General features: G+C 40.3%; 1 protein-coding gene across 1 annotated transcript in view; it reads right to left on the minus strand.

The window, feature by feature from the left end:
• The window catches only part of ADAMTS16 (ADAM metallopeptidase with thrombospondin type 1 motif 16), a 102286-nt gene extending 77504 nt beyond the window's left edge, over nucleotides 1-24782 (minus strand). Inside the window, exons 1-2 of the mRNA XM_087815063.1 lie at nucleotides 24710-24782; nucleotides 21951-22276 (exon numbers count right to left, since the gene is read on the minus strand). Of these exons, the coding sequence (XP_087671189.1) occupies nucleotides 21951-22276; nucleotides 24710-24782 (399 nt within the window). The remainder of the gene's footprint in view (nucleotides 1-21950; nucleotides 22277-24709) is intronic.
• Nucleotides 24783-25611: the final 829 nt, after the last annotated feature.

A 25611-nucleotide genomic window follows, 5' to 3' on the forward strand; every position in this document is an offset into this window, starting at 1 on the left:
GCTCTCCAAGCATTCTTTTTATTCTTTATTTACAAGCATGCCATTCCCATGTTTTGTACCCTCCTTGAGAGCACATGTTCAAGGGTTCAAACACCTGGATTGAGATTTACAAATGGGAAAGATCTATTTCTACACTCTTCCCATCTGCACCCTTTCAGAAAGATGTGTGTGGACATTTTATGACATGACTCCAGCAAGAGAGAGCACACAACATACTAATGTCACTTATTTTTAACCAAATAATGGAAGAGAAAGCATACATACACAAACTTACGTATTAGTATAGGTATGTGTTTGTGTGTGTGTGTGTGTGTGTGTGTAGGTGATATTATTGTAATTAGGAACTTATTAATAATAGGAAAGGAGCAAAGGGAAGGCCAGACATTATAGGTATGTCATTTGGGCAGCTTCACCAGGAAGCTGCAATTTCACACTCCCCAAGGAACCACCGGCCCATTCCCTGCAGGTCACTGGGGGAAGAGGTCCAACAAAGGGGAGATAGATTGCATGCACAGTGAAGTTGTGGTGACTAGGGAAGGTACTTGTCAGTCACACCTGGGAACATAGATCGTTGGCAGAATGTGTGTGGTCACTGCAGGCCCATGAAAATTTAGGAATACATAATCCCCTAAACAAAGGAATTTTCTCTCTTGGCTCTCTTTTGTTGCTCTTGTTGTTCTTGGCTCTTGGATGTTTTGGCTTCCCTGTAGTCGCCCGTGTTTCCTCCACAGTCATGTGGCCCTATAGATCCCACATGCAATGGACTAACGGACAACAGCGGGGAATACAAGCTAAGCTGATGCTGGATTGGACACTGGTCCAATATGAAATGGAAACTCTGAACACTGGCTCTGATTTTAGCCTTGCTAAGGTGAAATGGGACTTCTTCCTTGGAGGGACAAAGGGGAAATGGGACCTTGGAAACTCAGGGATGTAATTCCACAGAAATAAAAATAACTCGTTCTTCCATGCAAGTCTCAGAAAATTCTTATTCTCTGGATATTGTAAAAATTCCACTCCCACTAGCAACAGGTTGGAACAAGGACCTCTCCCCACTGGTAACAGAGAGGTTCCCAAATAAATAATGAATTACAATCCTAACAGAGTAATTTGCAAAACTCTTTAAACATGAATTAATATGATTACTTTCTATAAGAGTGTAACAAAATTAATTCAGAAGAAAGAATAAAATAATTTCTTAGGGAATCAAGAAGATCTTTCTAAGCTAAATATTAAGGAAATAGGAAAGAAAGGTCATTATAAAAACATTAGAAATGTCAGTACAACAAAACACAAAACTAAAGTAGCATAAACAACACTAAAAATGCCTTAAGACAAAATTGAGAGACTGTACCTTTTAGAGTAACAAATACTTTTAAACCTTGATAATAACAATGCTTGAAGACTGTGGGAAAAAACAGGCCCATGTGACACTCTGGGAAAGTACAAACTGGGACCACACCCAGGAGGTGGGCCACCATAGTTATCAACACTGAAAATATACAGCCCAATTCTAGGAACTTAACTTTGAAAATCTTGCCAAACACTTTTTGTAGATATTTCTCCAATACTGATAAATCTTTATGAATGTATATTGCAGCATTGTTTATAACAGCAAAAATGTACAAAGTAAAAATAGTAAAAACAAGAAATAATTAAAATGTTTACCAATTAATTCAGAGTCATTTTTAAAAGTATATTTGTGGAATACATACCATTAAAAACATGAGGTAATTATGTACTTAGGATAATCATAATTAAACATTTTTTCTTGAGTTCCTGAGACTGGCCAATATATCCTATATAATACCTTCCTGTCACTCCCAGCCATTCTGTAATGCTGGCATCATTATTATTTTCTTTTTGTGGGAGAAGAAATGGGGAGGTAGTGTGATTAACATGTTCAAGGTCACCTGGCTAGAAAACGTAGTGTAGGGCCTTGAATAAAATCAGGATAAATTCAGAACCAATAAGTTTTAGGTTTACAGGGTTTCCACAAGGCAGTAAACTTTTTAAAAGTATATAGTAAAGTATGTAGTTGATCCCAGCTGTGCTCATTTTGAAAAGCATGCATCTATACTTAGGGACTTTTCCTGGAAGGACTGATGAGAACTTGTCCATGTGGTTATCTCAGGGAGAGAAGGTTGAATAGGACGTGTCAAAAAGGGGAATTCTATTTTCATTTTTACATCTTTCTGTACCACTAAAGTTTTAAAAATTTGTGTGCTGTTACTTAGAAAAAATGTCAATGGCATTGCTGGATCACAGAATTACAGGTGAATTTTTAAAATCCTTACAAATGTAACTAAATATGGCCGTCCATTCAGAATACAATGTATTGCTCCTGAAGAATGGTCAGGTACCATTTGTAAACTCTCCAATACTGAACTTTCAGAATTACAATTGTGCTGATTTTCTCCAAAGTTATTTTGATAATTTAGTGTCCTGAGACATTTATTAGGTGCTCAAAGACTCTGACGCACAGGTGCCTATTCTAAGTATGTCTCTGATTGAGGAGCCCCAGTCTGATTCTCACTTGGGCAGGACTTACTGTGCACCCTTGCCACCAAATGAAGTTCCATATTGGGCTGGGCTGGGCTGGGCTGTCCTGTGTGAGTCTGGATATTTGTACAATCTGGGTTGGCAGGAATGGAGAGGCACCTCTGAGATCTTGGAGATCTTGGGAAAGGACTAAATACAACTCTGGGAGACAGTAGGGTCAGGGATGAAAGATATAGAAGAAGGGGGACCAGGCTTAAGGTACATTCAGAGATTAAGCACTGGCCCTGCTGGTGCAGAAAAGGTAAACTTGGTGAATTATCAATGAGGCTATCAGCACTGTGGGGGGTAGGTCTCCTGGGGCCTAACTGCCACCTCACAGTGGAAAGTGAAATACCTGGAATTTATGCTCTGGGTCACAGAGGAGGAGGCAGCCTCTCATGCCATATTCCACATGAGTGACTTGGGAATCTTTCATGTCTCCTAGAGCTCTACCAACTAAACCAGGATACAATAATACTTTAAAGTTTGTAGTTCTATCAAGAAATAGCCAAGTGTGACATTAAGTAATAACCAAAGTCAGTTTGGTTTCATCCTTTCTGCATTTAAACTAACCCAGGAGTAGTAGAGCCATCATGGGTGTGTGATAACACCACCCAAAGAGGTTTTGCACTCTATTGAAGGTAACTAGTTTAAATATTAAAGTAAAAAAGAAAAAAAAGAAAATTCATCTTTGGCTTTAAAAAAACTTTTTGATATACAAACAGTGCCTCGTTCTTCAAATCACCCCTCAGAAGACCATCAGCTCCTCTGGGTTCCCTAGGCTAGATGTTATTCGGTATCTCTCGTGCAAACCTGAGTGGACTCATGGAGATCAGCCAGGTGAAGCAGTCCACCCCGTGCAGAATCTCATCCAATTCTGCATTATCATCTGTGTGACCATGGAGGATATTTACTCAGCTTCTCTGTGCCGTTCTGTCATCTAGGCAGTGGACATAAGGATAGCTACCTGCCATGAGTTCGTAAGACTTAACAAGAACGTATTTTAAACACATGACCAGCAGTAAACGTGCAAACAAAATTTGCTGAATGAAACAAAGAGTGTAAAATATCATACTTCACCCTGGCAATTCAGGAGGCTTGGGGGGGACTTTTCACTGTACAATATGAGATCTTTCTGAAGTCCAGGTGTTGGTGCACCCCATGACCACAATCGCCCTGAACACATCTTTGCTTCTGGCGTGGTTCACTGCTTTTTACACTCTTTCTGACTTCTTCACCTAAAACACTTGTGTTCTGTGAAAGCTGTTCCAGACTCAAAACCATTCCCTGCTTTTTCCTGGGTTCAAGACTACATTCTGGGTGGTCCAGGCTAAGAGGGACCAGATCCTCAAGCAAGAATGACCTGTCACAGCTGGTGGATTTTTGAATTTTCATTAACAAAGTAGTCAAGCATTGTACTTGTTTCATTTGTAATTCAGTCTGTTACAACAGCCTATGTTTAAACTATCCTGTTTCATTAAATACAGAGAACATAATAACTGATACGACATATTGAGATATCCCTTCATAATCAATAGATAACAAAAATTCTAAAAAAATTTACTTCATTATCTTGCTGCATTATTAGTTTGCAAGTTCACTTAAAAGATTAGGCAAATCATGGAAGATTAATGGATTCTCCTTATCAAAGCTTTTCTTTGCTGAATCAAAAATATTTCTTTGGGAACTCATAAAATGTCTAGTATATGCCTGCCCACAGTAACCACTGGGATGTCAGCTGGGTGGATTATTAACCAGACTTCACAAAAGGCCAATGTCCTCCAGGCTTTGCAAAGGAGCTCTCCTGGGGCCTGCATCTCTCATGGCCAATTCTGTAAATCATTTTACACTGGGAAGCCTACCAAACACTCATGTTGCATTTATGAGGAAGGAAAAAATGTGTGTCACGTTAGTGCTGAGAAAATGCTGCTTTTGAGTAATGTAAGTAAAGAAAATGTTGAATCTTGAAAGTAGGATGTTTACTGTAATCTTTGTGTTGTTATACACAATTAAAAGTTGGTAGAGTTCAGTGGGGAGGAGGGGATCAATGGGGGGTGGGGGAAGGGGCTATCTGTAAAACTTTCAACAATAAAGATAAATAAATAAATAAGTTGGTAGGCTTCTATTAATGTGTATCTATTTATAGACACTGTCCATAAAAGTTGTATGAATCAAAAAATAAAATGGAAATTAGGAAAAAATGGATAAATGCCCAACCACTGAGCCTGTTTCTCCTGCAGTGTAAGAGGTCCTCACTGAACTGGTGCCAAGACTGTCTCCGATGACTCCATAAGCTCTTTTCAAGACAGCTAGCTGTCAATGAACATAGTGAAAACAGGATCAGGCTTATTAAGAGAAACAGGCATTTTAATTCCCTAGGAACTTCATTTTTACTCTCCTTTGTTCTTTCTCCAAGTGTTACTTGTTTTGAGAATATTCTACTTGTTCTTGTCTTCTTAGTGATGTCTCAGAAACACAAGACAATTTTAACATTTATAGAAGCCAAACTCTGCTTTTTATTTCCTAATAACCTCAGGGTCAAACGTGAACCTGGCCCAGGGCCAGTTCATCACTTTCCAAGTGCCCGAGACCACAGTAAATCTTGGTGCATGATTATTTGAGATGCTTCGAAAATCAAAATTCAGCCAAAATCTTCTAAGAAGCTAAACACCCAAAAGGTCCTCTCTTTCCCCAGGAGATTTTTGCACTGGACTTACTTGACCCTCTCGCCTTTACTGCAAACCAAAATCAGTCCAGTCTTTTAAATTCAGTCAATTTGCTCAGCTCTAAACTTGGTCACCGTTCATGTTCCTATTGCTCATCTACAGTTTCAAAATGCTAACATTCGGACACTTGTATGAGGTTTCTGCTTAAAGTTAAATGCTATAAATTTTGTTAGTTATGGCATAATTCAAGTCATCATAATCCACCAAAGAGGACAGGTCTCTCACAAATGCCAGTTTCTACCACGGGGCTATCAGGACACACCTCACACCTGAGCACTTGTTGGTACCTGGGAGAAAGAAAGAAAGAAAAAGAGAGGTGGGGTTGGAGGCAAGAGAAGCAGAACTGCAGAAGGGATCAACTGGGGGTTGACTGGAGAGTTGGCACAGAAGGATGTGTCTTCCAAGGGGGAGACTTTTTCTATGCCTTTCCCGATTTGCATGATTCAAACAAATTCATTCATTCTGTTGAATTCTACCTGGACCTTGTGACCTGGCCAAATTGGGTCAGTGTAATCATGAGCAGACGACAGGCAACAAGTGGAACTTGGGTGAAGTGCCAATATCTATACCCCACCCACACACACACCATCACAGGATGGATGGCTGCAGAGCTGAGCACGCCTGAGCCTTTAGCCAATGAGGCTTTGAATAAACTTTATGGCAGGAGGAAGCAGAGGTGTAATTTTAGGGTACAATTAATCATTGCACTAGAATTATCCCTGGCTACACCAAGTAATTATTGACAGTGAATTATTTGAGGCTATTCTGGAATCTATGTTTCTCATCTACTATTTGAAACAGTGATTCTTTTGTCTTAAAACCTCATAACTGAAGCTTCAAGGGTGTAGCACAGTGAATGCTCATCTTTCAGCACTTGTCCTTAAAATCTGAAGAGCTCTCATATTTGTGTTTATCATATAATTTAAATTATCTTGCCTTACCCTATGATCTAATCTTACTACTGACATAATTTATGATTATAGCTTAGATAAATATGATTATTTGTGACTCCAGTAGCATGCCTGGCTGCACAATGAACCTAGAGTGAAAGGTGACCCTCTGCTGGGGTTAACACTTCTCCCCCACTCTATTGTTTCTTTAGCAGGTCAGGATCCTGAAGCACTGCACTCCTTGCCCTCTCTGGTTCCTCTCCAGGGAGGAAATGCTTTATCTGTGAGTTTGAACTCAAAACTGGGCACGCATAGTACAGCCCTTTCCTCTCATGGACAGTGTCCTAGAGGAAGCTCATATACTCAATGGATCTTGATCATAGGATAAGCTTAGCTGCCAGATGGGCACCACAGGTGAGCTGCTGTCCCAGGTCAGTCCCTTCCAGGGATTTCGCACATCCTGCAACTCGGTCTAATCTGAGGCCCCGTTTTAGGAAAACCACTCACTTGCACAAATATTCCACTTTTTCCAAACATGATTTTTTAATTTTTATTTATTTTTTAAATATATCTTTATTGATTACAGAGAGAGGAAAGGAGAGAGAGAGAGAGAGATCAATGATGAGAGAGTCACTGATCGGCCACCTCCTGCAAGCCCCTGTCTGGGGATCGAGCCTGCAACCCGGGCATGTGCCCTGACCGGGAATCGAACCCCAATCGCCTGGATCCTAGGTCAACGCTCAACCGCTGAGCCACGCCCGGCCGGGCAACATGATTTTTTAAAAAAAGGAATATGTAGGTCTACCACCTGAGTTACTCCTTTTATTAACATTTCATACTTTATTGAGAATACAAGATATATGGGAAAGGAAAAGGGAAAGAAAAATATAAGGAAAAAGGGAGCTATGCATTGGGCTGTCTCAAAACCCAACATTCTTTATTTGCTCTCAGGTGGTTTATAAATTAATAGAATATTTATTATATATACTCTTATGTATATAAACATAAATAAAAATAAGTTACTTTGTCTTGGGCACCATCTGTGTGGCAGGTAATGTGCTAAGTGATTTGCTCTCTATATTACTCCTAGCCTAATAACAAACATATATAGTGAGGATTAATATTCCCATCTAAAAGAAAGTACTATTAAATGGAAATCTGCCCAACTTTGGAGAGCTAGCTGAGTGGAGTATTAAGATAAATTCAGTCTGAATGGCACCCACAGAGAGGCCTTTGCCAGCAACCATGTCGCTTCTCTACCACCTTCGTTGTTGTCCTTCAAGGGCCTTGCACCCCTGAAGAGTAACGCCAATGATGGTGTTAGTTGAGAGCATGTTGGAATTAGTTGTAAAGGTGTATTGTAAACTCTAGGATAACCACTAAGAAAAGTAGGAAAAAAAGTATAACTGATACGATAAAAAGGACAGAAAACAGAATCATATAAAGTTTTCAATTAAACGTACAAAAAACAAACTCTTACTGTGAGATCCAGCAATCATACTCCTTTGTATTTCTGCAGATGAGTTAAAAAAGTATATTCACACAAAAACCTGCACATGGATAATTTATAGCAGCTTCATAATTGCCAAAACTTGGAAGCAACCTAGATGCCCTTTAGTAAGTGAATAGATAAGTAAACTATGGCATATCCAGACAATGGAATATTATTCTGCAGTTAACGAAAAAGAGGAAAGAGCCATGAAACCATAAAAAGACACGGAGGAAACTTAAATGAACATTGCTAAGTGAAGGAAACCAACCTGAAAAGGTTACACTGTCTATGATTTCACTATAGGACATTCTGGAAAGGGCAAAACTATGGAGACAGTAAAAAGGAAAGAATAGTGGTTAGCAGGGGCTAATGTGGAGGGAAGGATGACTGGACAGAGCATAGGGGGATTTTCCGGGCAGTTAAATTACTCCATATGATATTATAATGATGGGCACATGTCCTCATACATTTGTCTAAACCCATACAATGCACAACACCAAAAGTGAACCTTAATGTAATCGATGGACTTTGGGTGACCGAGGTGTCAATGTAGGTTCCTCAGCTGTAACACATCTACCATGTTTGGTAGGACAGGTTGCTAAAGGAGGCGGCTGTCTGGGGGTGGGGGTGGGGTGGTGGCAAGGTATAAATGGAAAATCTCTGTACCTTCTGCTCAATTTTTCTGTTTTGCTAAAACTGCTCTAAAAAGTAAAGTCTAAGAAAAAAGCGAGACTGTATTCCCTGTGCTGTACTTTACATCCCCATGACTATATAGTCAATAATATTATAATAACTATGTATGGTGCCAGGTGGGTACTGGAAATATCAGGGGGACCACTTTGTAAAGTATACACTTGTCTAAGCCACTACGCTATATGCCTTAAACCAATACAAAATAATACTGAATGTAAACTATAATTAAAAATAAAATAAAAAAGAAACTACTTAGGACGACAAAGGACTTCAGGAGTTAGGGAAAGGGAGTTTCAGCTTTAGGTAGGGTAGCCAGGTGGCCTCATTGAGAAGGTGGCATTTCAGCAAAGCCCTAAATGAGACGAGGACCTGGCTGTGAGGGCACCAGAGGGAAGGCCTGGGCCAGGCAGAGGGAACGGCCACTGCAGTGGCCCTATGGCCCAACATAGGAGTGGCTGATCTTATGTTCTTTGAAAAAGTTGACATGTGATAGATTCGCCAACTAACAACAAAAACAATAGCAACAATCCATCAGGGCCTTGTTCAAACTGGACAAAGTCACTTTCTTATTTTTCCCCAGCCCTTCAGATAAAGGAACATGGGAAACTGAGCTTACCCATACCGACCACCTCCACCATCTCCCCCAGAGGGCTGTACGTACCATCGGCTGATTCTATTCCTTCCCTCCTTCCAATTTTTTTCTTTACGTTTTTGAAGGAAAGGGGGGGGGGCATAATCTTGATCACCCCCTTGTAGGCATATCCCCTGACTTGAGAACACAATCCATCACCTCCACGGCCAGACTCCCATCTGGCTCGCTCCTGCCACCCCACCTGGGGCTCAGGACACTGCTGCTGTGCCAGCCACCACTCCTGTTCCAGGAACACAACTGGCCTCAAAGTGTTCACACCCATTCACCCTGATTCCTGGTACACATCACCACCAGACCTCACTGGCCTGGGTCTTCCTCATCGCTCAGTTTGGAGTGACAGCATGAGGTGTGGGGACTTGTCTGCCATTGTGTTGCTCTTAGTGGTGGATCAGATGTTAGTCTCAGCCGTGTGGCTCATGTTGTGTTGTGGTGCTATAACGGCAATTAGTGGCCCCTGAGGCAAAAGACTTGGTTCAAGTCCTGGCTCTGCCTCTCTTCAGAGGTGAGCTCGCTCCTGTGTGTGTGTGCGTGTGTGTGTGTGTGTGTGTGTGTCCCCTGAGACCTACTTCCTGTATTTGCGTGTAGAAGGTACATCTATAGCTATTTTCCAGGGTGACTGCACAGATCACGTAAGTGGGAGTATATATATTTTAACAATGGCAATCAAGATCACAGTACTTATTTTTTAAAAATGAGGGCAGCATATAGAAAGCTGCAGAAAAAAGGAGAAAGAATGTGTACAAGACTCTGTGCAGGCTGAAAAACAAAGGCCAAAAGTCCAAAGGCAGCGGGAGTGTCACAACAGAGCTGGACAGCCACTACCAGTTTGTCATGGCAGAGAGAGTCACAGCAGAGTGGGACAGCCATGACCGGGTCCTCACGGCACAGAAGTAGGCCACAGTCATGAGGTGGGAAGGCACATGTGTTTCTCATTAGAAGCCATGGGACCTCAGGGTGTTGTCACCTGGATCTACAAGCCATTGCTGAAATTATGATGTTTTTCCGCACACACTCGATCCATCCCAGTGTGCAATCCCATGGCACCCTTCCCTCTGGCAGTGGCAGGCTGCCGGCTTGAGGCAAATTCTGTTATGAGCTCACCAAGTTGACACTTAGCTCATGAGTCAGCTGTTTTCTCTATTTAGCAATGCCACTGGAGATATTTCTCTTCCCCACTAGTTTTGGTGTTGATATCTAGTCTCCTTGGTGTTGCTATCTAGAGATCTTAAAGCTGAAGGTTCCAGGAAGGTCACATAATATTCCTGTTAATCATATTAATATCAATGGCATTCATTTATTAATCACCTACTATGCCCCTGCCTCTGTCCCATGGGCTGGATACCCTGCTGTTATCAATAATCCTGAGAACAGATTTGCAAGGTAGGGATTAGCAGCAACATTTTTTGAAACTGAGGCTGGAACAATCCAAATGTCCATCAACTGGTGAATAAGTAAACAATACACAGTACAGCCTTACAATGGAATATCATTCAGCAATGAAGGTAACTAAATACTAGTGAACATGGCTAAGTCCCAACCATCATGGCAAGTGAAATAAGCCAGAGCAAAGGACCCCACACTGGCTGATTTTGTTTCTGCTGAATGCCCCCAAAAGGCCAAACTATAGAGACAAGAAGTGAATGGTGGCTGCAGGCTGAGGCTGGGAGCAGAGTGACTGCGGTTGGGCATGGGGTGATGGGAGTGGTTGAAACCTGGGTTGTGGAGGTGGCTGTACAATATCACTGAACTGCACATTTAAATCGGTGAGTTTTTGTTGTGTAAATGACACCTCAGTAAAACATTAAAAAAATAAAACTGAGGCTCCAGGAACAAGGGCACACAACTAGGACACGGGGCCAGGCCTGTTGGTTTTTTTACAAGCCATTCCCTCCACACATTGGTGCTTCCTACGTGCACAGTGGGATAAAGTCATTCAGAGATGTGTCCTTAGAAGCGACAGCCTAGCAAACAGTGCAGCACAGACTCCAAGGCCATTTAAAGGTCAGGTTTCTAGTTAAAGAGCACAGAGGCAAATGATGAAGCCCAGAGGATGCCGCCAGCCACAGGAGCAGGACAGCTGTCTGAGCTTCCTTCCCCTTGATTGTGTGGAATATTGAAAGGCTGAGAAAAGTAATCTGTCCCGTTTCGTTTTCACCAGTGCCACTCTAAAAGGTCACTAAGATCTGAAATCAGCTCACCGTCTCCTCCCCACTGTCGCCAGACTGGGCAAGCCAAAAGTCCCTCACCTGTGGTATCCAGCTTCGGGCACATGAGAGGCACTTCATGGACTCTCCCTGAAGAAGGGCCCACAGGTCGTGAATATTATTCATAGAGCCTGCCACCCTCTGCAATATCTAGCCATGATTCTCAAAACTTTCTATCCAAGAGAATTATCTGAATAGCTCATTGAAATTCATGTTCCTCCCACCCCCAACCCTCGCATGTTCTGACTCAGCAGGTCTGGGGTGGGAAGTTTGTGCAAACTGGTTTGTTTAATAAGATTCACAAACCAATACTGAGATATACCCAGGGTACGTGTCCTGAGGGCCAAGGCCTGTACACCCTGTGCTCAGCTTCCAACCCACCAGCGCTCAGGAAGCTAGACAGACACAGCCCTTCTGCTTTTGTCAGTGCCTACCATATATTGGCTGCCTTGCTAAGATACAATTTGACTTGGTGTGAAGTTTGTTACAACTAAGTTTCCTTATTTTCAAGCAATGAAGTGGTGATTTTAGACACCAATATTTTCTGATGGTATATTAATCAATATCAAAAGCAGTACCAAGTACAACACTCTCCATTAAGTTCACTGGAATAGACTTAAAGTATGGCCAAATAATGGCTTTTGTAACATAGGCCTGAGGATGGTCATTTATACTAACACTGTATGTTCTACATGACTTCTGTTAGGCATGTAACATTCCAGGCAGTTCCTTTAAACATCCGTTACTCTGGATACCAAATCTGACCATTCACAAATTCCAGCCTCAGTTATATATATGACTGCATATACTCTCATACACATTTCAGAGTCCCAAGGGGATTATAAAAGTTATGACCAGTCCTATTCCCAGGCTGTCCGCTCAATTTGTATAATCATTATACAACGTGGCAATGCAAATTCAAAATGGGTCCACTTTAGATTGCCTTCTTAGAAGGCTGTGTTGAAGAATCTATTAGGCAAATACCACCTTTTTGTGTATGGAAATAAAACATTGGCAAACACTATGGCAAAATTAGTCCATGAGAATGTAGAGGTCTTCCAAACAGCATCATCACAAGGGGACAGCTCACTACTGGAAAGCTTGGGCAGGTCCATCACTTCCAGAGGAACAAAAAATGAAACAAAGGAAACAGAAACAGAACAAATAATGATAAGAAACAGGCCAGGTTGGTTCCTTAGTGTGACTCACAGCTGGTGTCTAAACCATCATGTGGCAGTCAGCTGTTACCTTTGCCCACCAGTGAGGAAAGAATTTGATTCTCCTTGTGGGTCAAATACAGCAACTTCTAATAAGCTTGGTGTTGGCTTTACTTCCCTCTCCTGTGGCCATAAAAATAGCCCAGCAATACAGACTGAGTGTGTGGCCCCATAAGGGGCTAACAGCCATCCAACATCATGCAAATATATTGTTCTGTATCCATTGAATGCTACTGCTAATTTAGGCTCCTCTATGACATAATTTCAAGTCTTTCAAACCAAAATATCCCAAAAGATAGATGAGGGACACCTACATTATCTCTCACATAATTGTGTTCAATAAATTTCTGTTGACTTTGGTTCTAATCTTGCAGGAGACAGTACCTACTGTAAGAACTCAGAGGAGGGCATCATAATTCAGTTTGACCTTCACATACTGGGGGATTTTATGTATATTTTTAGAACAGGTTTATCCTCAAAGCATTTCTCAAATAGGTTATTTTTAACTGTCTACTTAGGACAAGGAAACTGAACCTTAGGTGGAGAGAGGGGAACAATCCAACTGCCTTAAACACTGTATTAACCAGTGACACCATGATGTCCATTGACTCATTTATCCCTGGTGTATTCACCATAATTTATACACATAAACAATGACTCCTGAAGACTATGGTATGGCCCCCAAGGAACTCACTCTTCTATAGGTTACTACTAACATGCTAGAGCCTGTGGCCATGGTCCCCACGTGAATGTTCAAAACCCATATGTCAGTTCTGCAGAGTGTAAAATATTGCTCAAATATTATAGGTAAGAGCTTGAAACACAGCAAACGATCAGCCTATAAGAACTCTATGTCTCTGGTCAGATCATAGACCTGGTATTTATAGGGCAACATTCAGCCCAGTGAAGTTATTCATGCTCAGGTTATTCCACTCCTCAAAGAATCCAGTAGATTGAAAGCTTCTGGTATGTATGTATATGTGTAAGCTTCACTGGCAATGATGATTCCTAACAGGTTATATATTTTTTTTCACAAAAGAAATAAAAAAGAGAATGTCCTGAAACCAGTTCTCTATTTTCAAGTGAAACATTCATTTCCCTTGGTCAGCCTATGACGGCTAAGATAACGATGCTCTCTGAATTTGCCTTTCTGGCAATTCTCATGTTCGTTTTTGACTCAGCCATATGACATGGAATAATGCTGTTATAAACACTGTTGTTATGTCCACAAGGAAGGCACAGTGTTGGCTAGTGGAAAATTGGGCTGAATTAGGGGGACCAGCCACTATTTTAATGGGAAATTTCTGTAGCCTTCCTTGATTAGGTTTGCATTAAAAAATGCTTTAAACATATATTCTCTCTCTGTCTTGTCTCTCTCTGTTTCTGGTCTTTTATCACTAAATTATATAAATATGTGAGCTGATAAGCGTTAGAATGATAAACATAGAGCTATAAAAGCCTTCACTCCGGCATTTCCTGGAGGAATCATAGCTTTCTGAGTGAGGTGGTACAGAATTATTGCACCGTTGTCCTCCAGGTAGGCATCGAAGTGATTAAAAACACAGGTTTTGTACATCTAAGTTTTTCTTTTGCTGACAATATCCAATGTTGTCCAACCAATCTATTAGACTCCAAGGATACAAACGGAGAACGTCCCTGGGAGGAGATGTGGGTGCTGGGTGGAAAGCTCATCATTTGTTCTGAGATCCAACAGATGTGTCTTGGAATCGGGGCTCTGTCCCTTGTTAGATGGCAACTTTTGGCAGGCTATATAACCTGTCTGAGCCTCAGATTCCTTTTGTATAAAATGGGAACAGAATCTTTTCTTGTATTGCTAATAAAATGAAATGCAATAGTACTGCATGCAATTAATCTGCCTGCAAAAATGCCTGGCCTGGCATACACTAAGTGCTCATTTAAATATCAATGTTCACCCTTATTTAAAATGGGTGTATTTTCATATTTTATTTGAAGCCATTCAAATTGCATCACTGACACATACTTTAACACACATGATCCTATAATGAAGCAGAATTCACCATATGTTTGTTTCATAACAACTAAACATGGAATAGGTTGCAACTAGGTCTTTTCAAAATGATGACACACTGTTACTTGGGTACATTAAGCATTAGAACAGTTTTAGGTTAAAAATTGTGCCCCGAAGCTCTGGTTTAGGTGTTGGAGAAAATGGAAGGGGTAGGTTGGAAGAGGAGGAAAGTGAGATAAACAACCTTTGCATGGAACCATCACAGTCCTCGCTGCCTGTTTACAATGAACAGAAAAACCACCATTTCCAAAGAACCACCATAACCGAAGCACATCAAAGCCTAAGGATGTATTTACTTTTCCTATGACAGAAAAATATCCACAGGCTACCCTTCTAGCCAAGAGCTACACATGTGTGCTATGAGAAGATTATTGATATAAAAAGCAGTAGAAAGAATATGTGAACGGAAAGTGAATCAAAACACTATAGGAATTTGGAAAGTTAGCTCATCATAAGATAAATTCTACACACAGGATCCAACTAAACCTGATGGCAATGGCAACCGGGCTCCCCTCAGGCATCTTTGTCTCTATGTTTAGCCAAACACAAGAATAAATTATCTATGATACTTATTGACTCTACAACTTTACGCACATGTGCATTGTATCTACAATAGCTGTGTCATGGCCACTGCACCGCATGGCAGAGGCTGGAGCTGGTCATACCTCTGACCAAGGGTAGATGAAAGGGCTGAAATAAGAGAAAGGAGAAGTTGTTTCGGGTTGACTTTGAAACTAAGATCAAACAAAAATGACATCTTGGAAGTCTCCAAATCGAATCCATTTTAAACTGCATGAGATGAGGGTGAAATCTAAACTGTGAATAATTACCAGATGAGATGATTAACTTGCAAACTATACAATGGAACATGATACAATGTCAAAATGTAATTAATATGCTTGGCCTTCATAGTTGGGTAAGGATATTGGCTAGAATGGATGATGATGCCTGATTATAGTGTACATAATACTTTTATTATAGTATACATATACAAAAAGGTATGCAATTTATGAGCATATATCTAAATTTATGCCATTCAACAATCTAATTTCGAGTTATGGGCTTTTAAGACATTTGTACATTTAAATTGCAATCTTTGAGACTGTCAAATTATTCTCACTAACTTAATACACATTTTAAGATGTAAGTACACAAATCACTTTCAAAACTGTGTGTCCCCTTATACATATAGGGATGCAGGCATCCCAGAAGCACGTAGCCACTCTGGTGAGGCTAAATGCTCGGTTTGCCTTCTTTTAGCCACTGGTGCACATGTGACTCAGGCCTGAGGTGAAGCTGGGTTTTGTTTACTTTTAAGTTTTTTTAAAGTTTTACTTCAATGCAAGGAGTGCATCCATTATCTTAAGTAAATGTAAGATTTTGCATGCTCCAGTCAGTATCTGGAACCCCATTTCAGAGAAAACTCTTATTTCCCATAAAGTCACTGTACTGATGACAGTCTGGGTTGCAGTCACTCTGAGACTTTAGACTTGTTTCCACCTCAAATATGTGGGTAAATAATTCTTCTAAAAGCTTCATATACCAGGGGCTCTAGTCCTTCCTCCTCTAGAGGGCATGACACTTGTATTATTATATCTTTTCAGAGGGTTAATAATGAGGAACTTAAAAGTGTTGGGGGTCAGTAATCTCAATTTTATTTAAATGCATAAGCTCATAAACTACTCCTAAAAGACAACGCATTGGATTATTAGAGGCAGAGGTAGGAAATTATGATTGAAATTAGATCCACAAATAGCTCTCAAGTAGGAAACATACAATTACATTGTGCATCTAAGCGACATTAGAAATCCATAGTAATGATACTGAATGGTGACAAAAAGGCTGCCTTATATTATTAACCTTCTTAAGGACTTAATGACTTATGTTTCTACACATGGAGCACTCGCAAGGCACAGCCCTTACATATTGCAACATCTAATATTTAGTCTCCCAAGTCTTCTACACATACTTGTACATCTCAACCAGAAAGAGAACAGTGATATAAAACATCCTAGCTTCTCTTTTGGCTTAATTATTCTGCAATCCATCAATTTTTGTTTTATCACCTAACGGTGACCTGCAAAGGGAAGAGTCAAGACTCCCAAGCTGCAGTGAGAGATAATCTCTGCTCATAAAACACGGTTTATAGCTCCTTTGGCTGCTGCAAGGGGAATACAAAGGGAAAATGTCAGCTGTGCTGGGCACCTCCCTCATTTATGATACCTTACTAAGCACAGAGTAATCTCCCAGGTGTTGGGAACAGAAAGCTTTCTATCAGCTGCGTGGGGATAAGCAATGGTTCTAAGAATTGCATAAACAGCAAGCTTGCATTAAAAATCGCTTGCTCGAATGATGTTTTTTTATCATCCTAACGTGCCGTCAATAAATCACCTAAAGGTGTCTATTGTAACTAAAATCTGTTCTAATCCTATCCCCCTTTATCTGTGGGGCCTCTCTGAAGGTCAGTGTGACTCCATCTCTCAGTTCTTTAGCTTTACTTGAACTTGCTTACATTACAAAATGCATAGTTACTCTCTAATTAGATTTCTATCCACATGAGATAGTTTAATAATGGGCTGGGGTAGGGGGAAGAGAACAAATACTTGCTCATCTCTTAGTATGCACCAAGCACTATGCAAAGGGCTTTAAAAATATATATCTATAGTCTCACTTAATCCTCATGCAACCACATGAGGCCAGTGTCATTTATAAATTAAGGAAAATGAAGTGCACAGCAGTGAGCCACTTGGCCAGTGAGAGAAATTTGATTTGAACAAGACTCGTCTGACTCCACAGGCCATTTTATTCATTATATTTCCCATTTGTTTATCTTAAGAAGTCATTTTATTCTGTTTCTTGTTTGAATGTATGTCTAGATGCCTTTCTTCGCACTAAAAGAATACATGTATTTCTGCTGATTTATTTCTCAGGATAACTACCACAGCCCTTAATTATAGGTGCTCCAAAATGCTTGTTGACTACCTGGGTTCTGGATTTTTGAGAAAACAATTGCTTAGTATATGATTATCTTAACTAAACAAAGTAAATATGTATTCTTTTCTTACTTTATAATAAGTGACAGTTTTTATCTCTGAAAGTTAGCATAGAATAAATTTGCTTCATCTCTTTTTGTGAAGGATTTAGGGTGGTAAGAATACTGTTTCTTAGAAATCTGAATGTGCGGTAAACAACCCACCCTTGTCATGAATTTGATAATTAAGAAAGACATATGTCCAAGAATCAGAGACAATGTCTCTGATGGCACAGTATAGTATAAAAAGCTAATAAATAGACAAATGTCAGTTTCTTGAATCATACTTTATATAAATTGCATCATACCCTGTCACTGAAAGATTTGTTATTTAGAATCTGTGTATGCTCTCAGTCTACAACTAATGGTAAGCTAATAGAAAAACATTTGGTTCCTTCAAGTATAAAAGATTATCTTATAAGACATTCCTTTGATCTCTTTCTAGTGATTAATACATTTATTTCTGTCAATTTTAAATTTCTTACCATGTTTATTCTTAATTAGCAGAAATTCATTTAATTATCAAGTACTTTCAGTCAGTTCACCACACTCACTTTTTAAGTTTCCTAACATTCACAACTTTTGGTCATACTTTATCTAAAAACTTTACTTTTTCTACAACTCTCCCACATTCCTCCCAAGACTGACATATTTTCCACTGGATATACCATCATCAGCCTTTCCAGATAGTAACACTTTTCTTTTAAAACTCACATTATCTCTTCTGACAATCTCCATGTTGATTCTTCCTTTCTACTCCTGTTTTACTTTCCTAGCTCATGAACATTTTTCAACATCAGTTGAAATTTTGGCAATATTTCAGATAGTTTCCTAGGATTTATTGGGTGCTTTAGAGAAACTCTCAATGACTAAAGTTTCCAGAGAATCCCTGGAGTTTGTGGCTGGAAATAAAACCTTGCATAATTCAAACCAGGGTCCAGAGTAAGTCTCCAAACAAGTGAGGAAATTCTTAAAGAGACCTGAGAACTGTGGCATTTACAAGTATCCCAACATTGTTAAAAATATGAATAATTAGATATTAGGAGAGGTGATGTGTATTCTATGCATTAGTGCCATAACAAATATGTTTTATGCAAGAAGAGCTAAAGTTCATTCAGATTTTGTGCCAAGAACTTGATATTATTATGGATTTGAAAAGTACAATATTTAAATTGAAAAATTTACTATAAATTTAGCCATATATTTGAACTGCCAGCAGAGAATGAGTACACATGAAGATATATCTATGGAGATTATGCAATCTGAAGACCACAGAGAAAAAATGAAGTAAAATAAATGGAGCCTCAGAGAAATGTGGGAACCATTTGGACACCAACATATCTATAATGGGATATAGGCTACAGCCAAAGATATTCACATCAATACATTTCATAGCAAAAATGTTGAAATACAAAGAGAAAATCTTGAAAACAGCAACAGAAAAACAACTTCTATGTACAATAAACTACTGTGAGATTAACAGCTTACTTCTAATCCGAAACAATGGAATCCAGAAGGCATTAAGATGACATATTCAAAGTGCTGGGGGGAAAAACACCCCACAGTTACAACAACAATAAACTGTCAACCAATACTCTCTGTCTCTATAGAATAAATCAAAACCACAGTGAGATACCACTTCATACTCACTAGGACAGCTATGATAAAAAAATGGACTACAAGTGTTGGCCAAACTATGGAGAAATTAGAACTCCTGTTCATTGCTGGGAGGATACAAAATGGTATAGCTACTGTTAAAAACAGTTTGGAAGTTCCTCAAAATGTTAAACAAAGAATTTCCATATACCCCAATAATTAAATCCCTAGGTATAAACCCAAGGGAAATGAAACATGTATCTGCACAAAAACTTGTGGCAAATGTTCATAGCAGCATTACTCACAATAGCCAAACATATTCCATAGTATTCTTCAAATCACTTATTAGGGGACTTATAGCAAAATGTTCCCAAACTCAAGATCTGAGAGCCAGGAGAAAAACTATTTATCAGTTTGGAAATTACAATGTCTTAAAACTGTAAACCACTTTTTCCAGTTGAGTGATACATATTAAACTCTTAATTCAACAGTATATTTTCACATAAAGGTAATAGTTCCATACTAGATGAAATCAGAAGAATAGAATATTGGTTACTTCCCATCCTCAGGAATCTTGTTTTCAAAGTGCTCTCTACTAGGGTCCGCAAAGGTGTGTGAGTGACAACAAAGCAAATATAAGGGAATTCTACTGATTCCTGACTTCCATCATCCCATCAGATAGCTGGGTCAACTGAAAATCTTGTAAAAAAAATCTTAACTGAGATCTCCTGGGAGCTTAATTAGAATCTGAAAGAACCAAGAACAACAATAACAAAAAAAAAAGGACCCATCATTTAACTTAAAAGACTTGCCAGTTTTCTTTATATGTTAACAGATTTGGAAGATGAGGGCTGGTGTAACCATCAATGAGGAAACAAATAACAGACTTGGCAGCCACATGAGGGACATTCCCATTCAACATTTTTTATTATCTGGCAAAAGAGAGAGGGATTCATTATCCTCCCTTTTTCTTCCTTAAAATGACTTTGATTTATCTTATCATATGGCAAAATCCCCTGAACTTCACACTCGTAAGTCTAATTGAGATCATGTTTGTAATGGCCATCTACAAAGTGTCAGTGAAGTTAGAATTAATGCATTTGGCAGATTAATGGTGAAAGCATACATATTTCTATTCTAGTGACCAAAATGTTAAATTCCAGTGTTTATTATCCAGACGATCCTTTTTTCCTGTTCTTTTTCACTTCTTTATCTTTCATGTAGTTGCAATGTACAACCTTAGTTGTTAACTCTTATTGAGTTCACAGAGAGCCAGAATCTCAAGCTGCTGCCAGCTAAGTCTATTTATGGGACGGACTCAGTGGTCCTGGGAGAGCCTTGGCTCACAGAGACCCTAAGCCAATGAGCCTGCATCCCTGCTGGGTTAATGGGAAGCACCTCGCCCAATCTCTGCAAAGGAACCCAAGGATACTGAGCTCTGAAGGGCATGGCACATCTCCCTACCACGCAGATGGCTTCCATTTCTAGTCTGAACCTTTTTGAAGAAAGACAAGGAAGAGTTATCTCCTTTAGTGCATTATGTGAAGAGTTAAGCCCAGGAATTAAGGAAAATCTATTTTTTGGGGGAAAGCATGGAAGAAATCAGCCACACTGTCTTCATGCTTAACAAGATTGCCAAATAACCACCACCCTATCCTTGGCAACTCCCTGCTGTATCCATTCTCAAACCAAAAGCCTTTTACAAATGAAAGTAGACATGACACCAACCCATACCAAATTCCCCTAAAAAACAGAAGTTATTATTTTTTTAAATGTTAAAAGGATTTAGCATTTTCAAATATTTAGTATTTTAAGAACTTGGTTATGAATGCTCTTTCAGCACCCACTATTCACATACACATACACAAAATTCTGATATGTAGAGTCTGATTTCCCCTTTTCAAAAAAGGGAAAGACATTTAAGGTAGGCTTAAAGCCTTTTCTAAAGATGTAATAAATGTTCAAAAACCTATTTGCCAAACCTTTAACATGGTCAAGACCTTAAAATGTTTGGACTACACATATTCACTCAGCTAAGTTATGTCTCTGTCAGTGTGACTGACTGACTTGTACTCAAGAATCTAATAAGCTTTTCTTTCCTAAAACTATGGAGACATTTTTAAGAAAAGTAAAAGACAAGCCATTAAGATTTCAGCTTAGGTCAGCCTGAGGGATATAGTATCTCCTCAATGTCGCCAGATGCCCCTCACTTGAGGGGTCCCAGCAAAGGAGACCACATGAAGCATCCAAGTAATGTTTAATGTCTCAACCTGATATTAAGAAAATATGGGGGCTGCACCAACAGAATCATCAGTCCAATAAGACCAACACTGCCCTGCCATGATTCATCAACCCATTTGAAACAAACACCCTAATCTGAAAGCAAGTTATTGTCATCAGAATGACAGAAGTAAAGTGCTTTCAAGCATCTGATCAAATAATTACCATGGCCAACCAGCTGAGTACAGCATTCTATTTAAAAAGAGGGCACTTCCCCAGCACTAATAAGGGACCAGTAGTTAGAATACAGCCATCCTCCAAGAAGTCAATGTCTTTAGAGGGGGCTATAAATTCTTACGCACAATTATCAAGCCTCAGTGCTTTCCCACAATTATTCTAGAAAAACAAAGGGAACAGAAAGCTGGACATGTGTGCATTTTCAAATGGGCCAAAGAAGGCAGCATGACATATTTTAGACCGATTACTTGGCAATTTTCTCCTGCTTTTAAGATCAAAGAAGTCTTCACTGCAGTTTCAGAAGATCAAGCTAAAATAGTTCAAGGGAAATCGGTCATCTTTCCTCTTTCACACATCACTTTCCCCATCACCTTATTGCAGGTAGCAAGAGCTGTACTCACCAAACCTTGGCAGGTTGAAAGAGCCACCGAGGAATTTTTGTGGGATCGTAAGGAGCCTTGATAAAAACAGAAATCCTCGGGCAGGAAAGCCTGCACTGATTTAACGCCTCCCTTTCCCAGGGTCTGTACGATAAATCCAGGAGCCACCAGATTGCTGGAAGTTTTCAACTCCATGTGGAAGTCATGCCTGAAGCCCTTTAGCCGAAGGTGCAGAGAGTCCACTCTGAGCTGGGCCAGTGCTCTTTTCCTCCTCTGAGGGTGTGTGATTTCGTGGGACACATAGTTGCCATTGTGGTCCACCTCATAGGGAGACACCAGATCATATTCTGAAAGTATAAGAGTAATTTCAGAATTCTCAAAAAGAATACAAAAGTTTTCAAATATAATTTATTTCCAGATGATACTTTCTCTCAGTAAAAACAATTGGAGGAACTTTCAGCATTAACTCATCCGTAAGTCCAAACTGGACAATGCACAAAATCAAAGAAAAGAAGGGACAATTTTAAAAGTGGCCTTTAAAGGGAAGTCACCACTGTTCCTATAATGTTATAACCAATCCAGCAAATTCTACAACACTTCAAAGGAAAAACAGATAACAGACCGAATAAAACTAAAACATGGTCTTCGATGATTATAAAAAATGGACTTCATAATTTTACTTTAGAATAATTTTTATAGCAATAAACACTTCTTCAGTCATATATTTCTGTCTTTTACAAATATCTTCACTGTGCTAAGAAATTTTAGCTTAAAAACGCTGACAATTTCTCAGAAAACAGTTAAAAAGACAAATATGATGGGCATTCTTTGCCACTTATTTTTTCTATTTACTTACTTAATCATTGACTATGTGGGAGGAAAGGTGGAATGCACATACATTGCTGGTTGCCCAGAGGTGAACAGTGGGACATGCTCATATGTGTATTTGCTCCCAATAAAAGCCACTGCTGACCCTCCAATTGGCCTTGGCTTTTAGGGCTTGATCGTATTTCACACTCTAGGGTCTTTTAAAGGCGTGTGCCACACTCTTTTTCCTGCTCTAATTTACAGTATGCAGCCTACAACACATTTAAATAAATCATTTCTATTTTAAAAAGTCCAGGAAGCCCCAAGGAGTTATCCAATTTCTGGGCCCCCATACAGATCTGCAGAGCTTCGGTCACAGACAATCTTACACTTTGCGCTCCGTGTACACCTGGGTCACTTCCCTCTGCAAAAAGTACAGAGAGAAGCTTTGTCAGCATCCCGGGCAGCGGCCTCCACTGCCTTCTGGGAAATACTGTCGTTCTCTTCTCCAAAGAGGTTTCTCCCTTACAGAAAATTATTTTCATTTTATAACCAGGATTTGTTCCCTCAATACCATCATTAATGACATCATCTCTGCTCTCCAGAAGTCGGGGAAAAGTTGTTTCTGTCCCAAGCAGGACAGAAGTTTGTCTAGGAAGGGGTGGCTTCATGCCAGGGGCAGCTCTTCCTACGGGGCCACCTTCCACACTTGGACCCGGGCGTTCAGGCCTTGCGAAGCTGGATTTCTCAAGGCCAGGGTCAGAAAATATCTTAGTTAATGATGTGTTAGGGGTTTAGGCCTCTCAGATATCTAAGCATGTGGTATATGTGCCTCTATCTGCACGCTAGCAATCGGCCTGCACACCTTCCTAGAGGGCCCGCTGCCTACCCTGCATTTTTCTAAACATCAGAAAATAGCAGGTTAGCATGAGAGCAGGCCTTGCTCCCAGGACGTCTCTGAGACAGATGTCAGGCTCAAGCACCAGACAGGTAGAAAGATCTACCCTTGCAATGAAGTGAGCAGTCTTCAGACTCTAAATGCTAATTCCTATCACATGCCTCACGAGACCCTGATACTAATTTTCTCATCCTGATTCTAATGCTCTAGAATGTATATATATTTCACTTTCATTACAAATACATGCTGTTAGGAGGCTGTCTGTCAGGGACCTTTTCAGTCTTTGTGTGAGCTAAATACAGTTCCTGGAGTCACGAGATAAAATAAAACATCCTACAGGAGTGGCATTTGGTCACAAGTTAATAGTACTGGAATCATTATTTTTTTCTGTAAAAAGGTTTGATTTGCAAACAAAACTCTTTTGTGGCAGGTACCTGTCCACATGTCCCTGCACTGTCCTGGCAGATAGCTGTGTTTACACTGGAACAGAGTGGGTGGCAGCGGGGGACAGTCAGAAAAGGCATGTTTCAGGTTTGGAAGAAGCAGAGAAGGTCAAGGATGATAAAGCACTGCCTGGAGCCCGTGCTGAGGGCCCCAGGCCTGAGGGCCAATCTAAACAAGGGGCAAACTAACTGAGGCCTTGGCTATGCTCTCTGTGATCCCAGGCTTCCCTTTTGCTCTGCTGGAGATCTCTGATGTGTGACCCCTCTAGGCCCATTGCTGGGTCCACAGGTCCATCCTGCCATACAGGTATGAATGAATGAACCAGCCCTTTGAGGGTAGCTGGGGAGATGGGCCACATGCAGATTACACAGGTAACAGGTTCTGGCAGACAACCTGACAACCAACCACTGAAATATATGTCAAAGCAGGACACTGTGCCACACAGGGCAAAATACATTGGAATCATTTCATAATTTTTAGGAAAATGAGAAAGTAAAACAAATCCAGTTAAACTGTGTGCAGTGATAGAAGACAGGGGAAACAATCAGGGTTGTGTGTCTGGTGTGAGTATGTGATCGCCCTCTGTCCTGGGCCACTAGGGAAGACAAAAGTGAAAAGTGCGTGCCCAAACCGCCTTCCTCTTCCCCCGCTTTCTGGGCTAAGGGGACAGGCTGGTGTGACATGGCTGTGTTGTCATCTGTCATCCTGCACTCTGGGGCTTCAGGGAGTACTACTCAATCACCACTAGTCTGTGTCCACTGCAACAGAGGCCCTGGAGTGAGGACAGAAGCAAGTGGACTGCTCCAAACACTGGCTAACCCGCAAACTTATTGCACATAAAAAGACGATTACCATTTAAAATATCAAATTGTTTCCAGATGATATAAGCCATATTCTCATGACCTTTATTTTGGATGGCAGACGATATCTATTTTTTAAAATGCAGACTGATAAGCCCCTTTTACATAAACACATGCAATGTTGCACTAATAAATGTGTGGCAACCAGTTATCTGGGGGTGGGGTGGGGGTGGGAACAGGCTGGTTTACAGTATTTTCCAATTTCTCTGGTGTAAATACTCCCACCATGGCTGATTTCAATTACCAATGTGTGACATCACTGAACATGGAGTTTAGAAGAGACGCACAGCAGACCTTGGTTACATAGTATTTCCAGCATACAGATGCTATGCAAGCAAAGAACTGCTGAAGGACTGGCAGGTGCTGGCCCCAGCACCCTGGCTCTAACCTCACTCATTGTGGTCAAAGACAATCCTTTTCTGAGAGTGAGGGAGGCAATGGGTGATGACAGAAGACCTCTTTCATTTTATTCCAGTGGTTCTCAACCAGTGTGACTCCCCTTCCCACCTCAGAGCACAAATGTCTGGAGACATTTTTGGTGTCCCGATGCAGGAATGGACAGTGGTGCTCCTGGAATCCAGTGGGTCGAATACAAGAAAGCTGCTATGCAGTCTTCAATGCATAGGACAGATACCAACAACAAAATGTCAACAGTGTGAGGGGGTGAAATCCT

This window comes from Miniopterus natalensis, chromosome 3 (assembly GCF_054644295.1).
Source record: "Miniopterus natalensis isolate mMinNat1 chromosome 3, mMinNat1.hap1, whole genome shotgun sequence".
NCBI classification, from domain to species: domain Eukaryota; kingdom Metazoa; phylum Chordata; class Mammalia; order Chiroptera; family Miniopteridae; genus Miniopterus; species Miniopterus natalensis.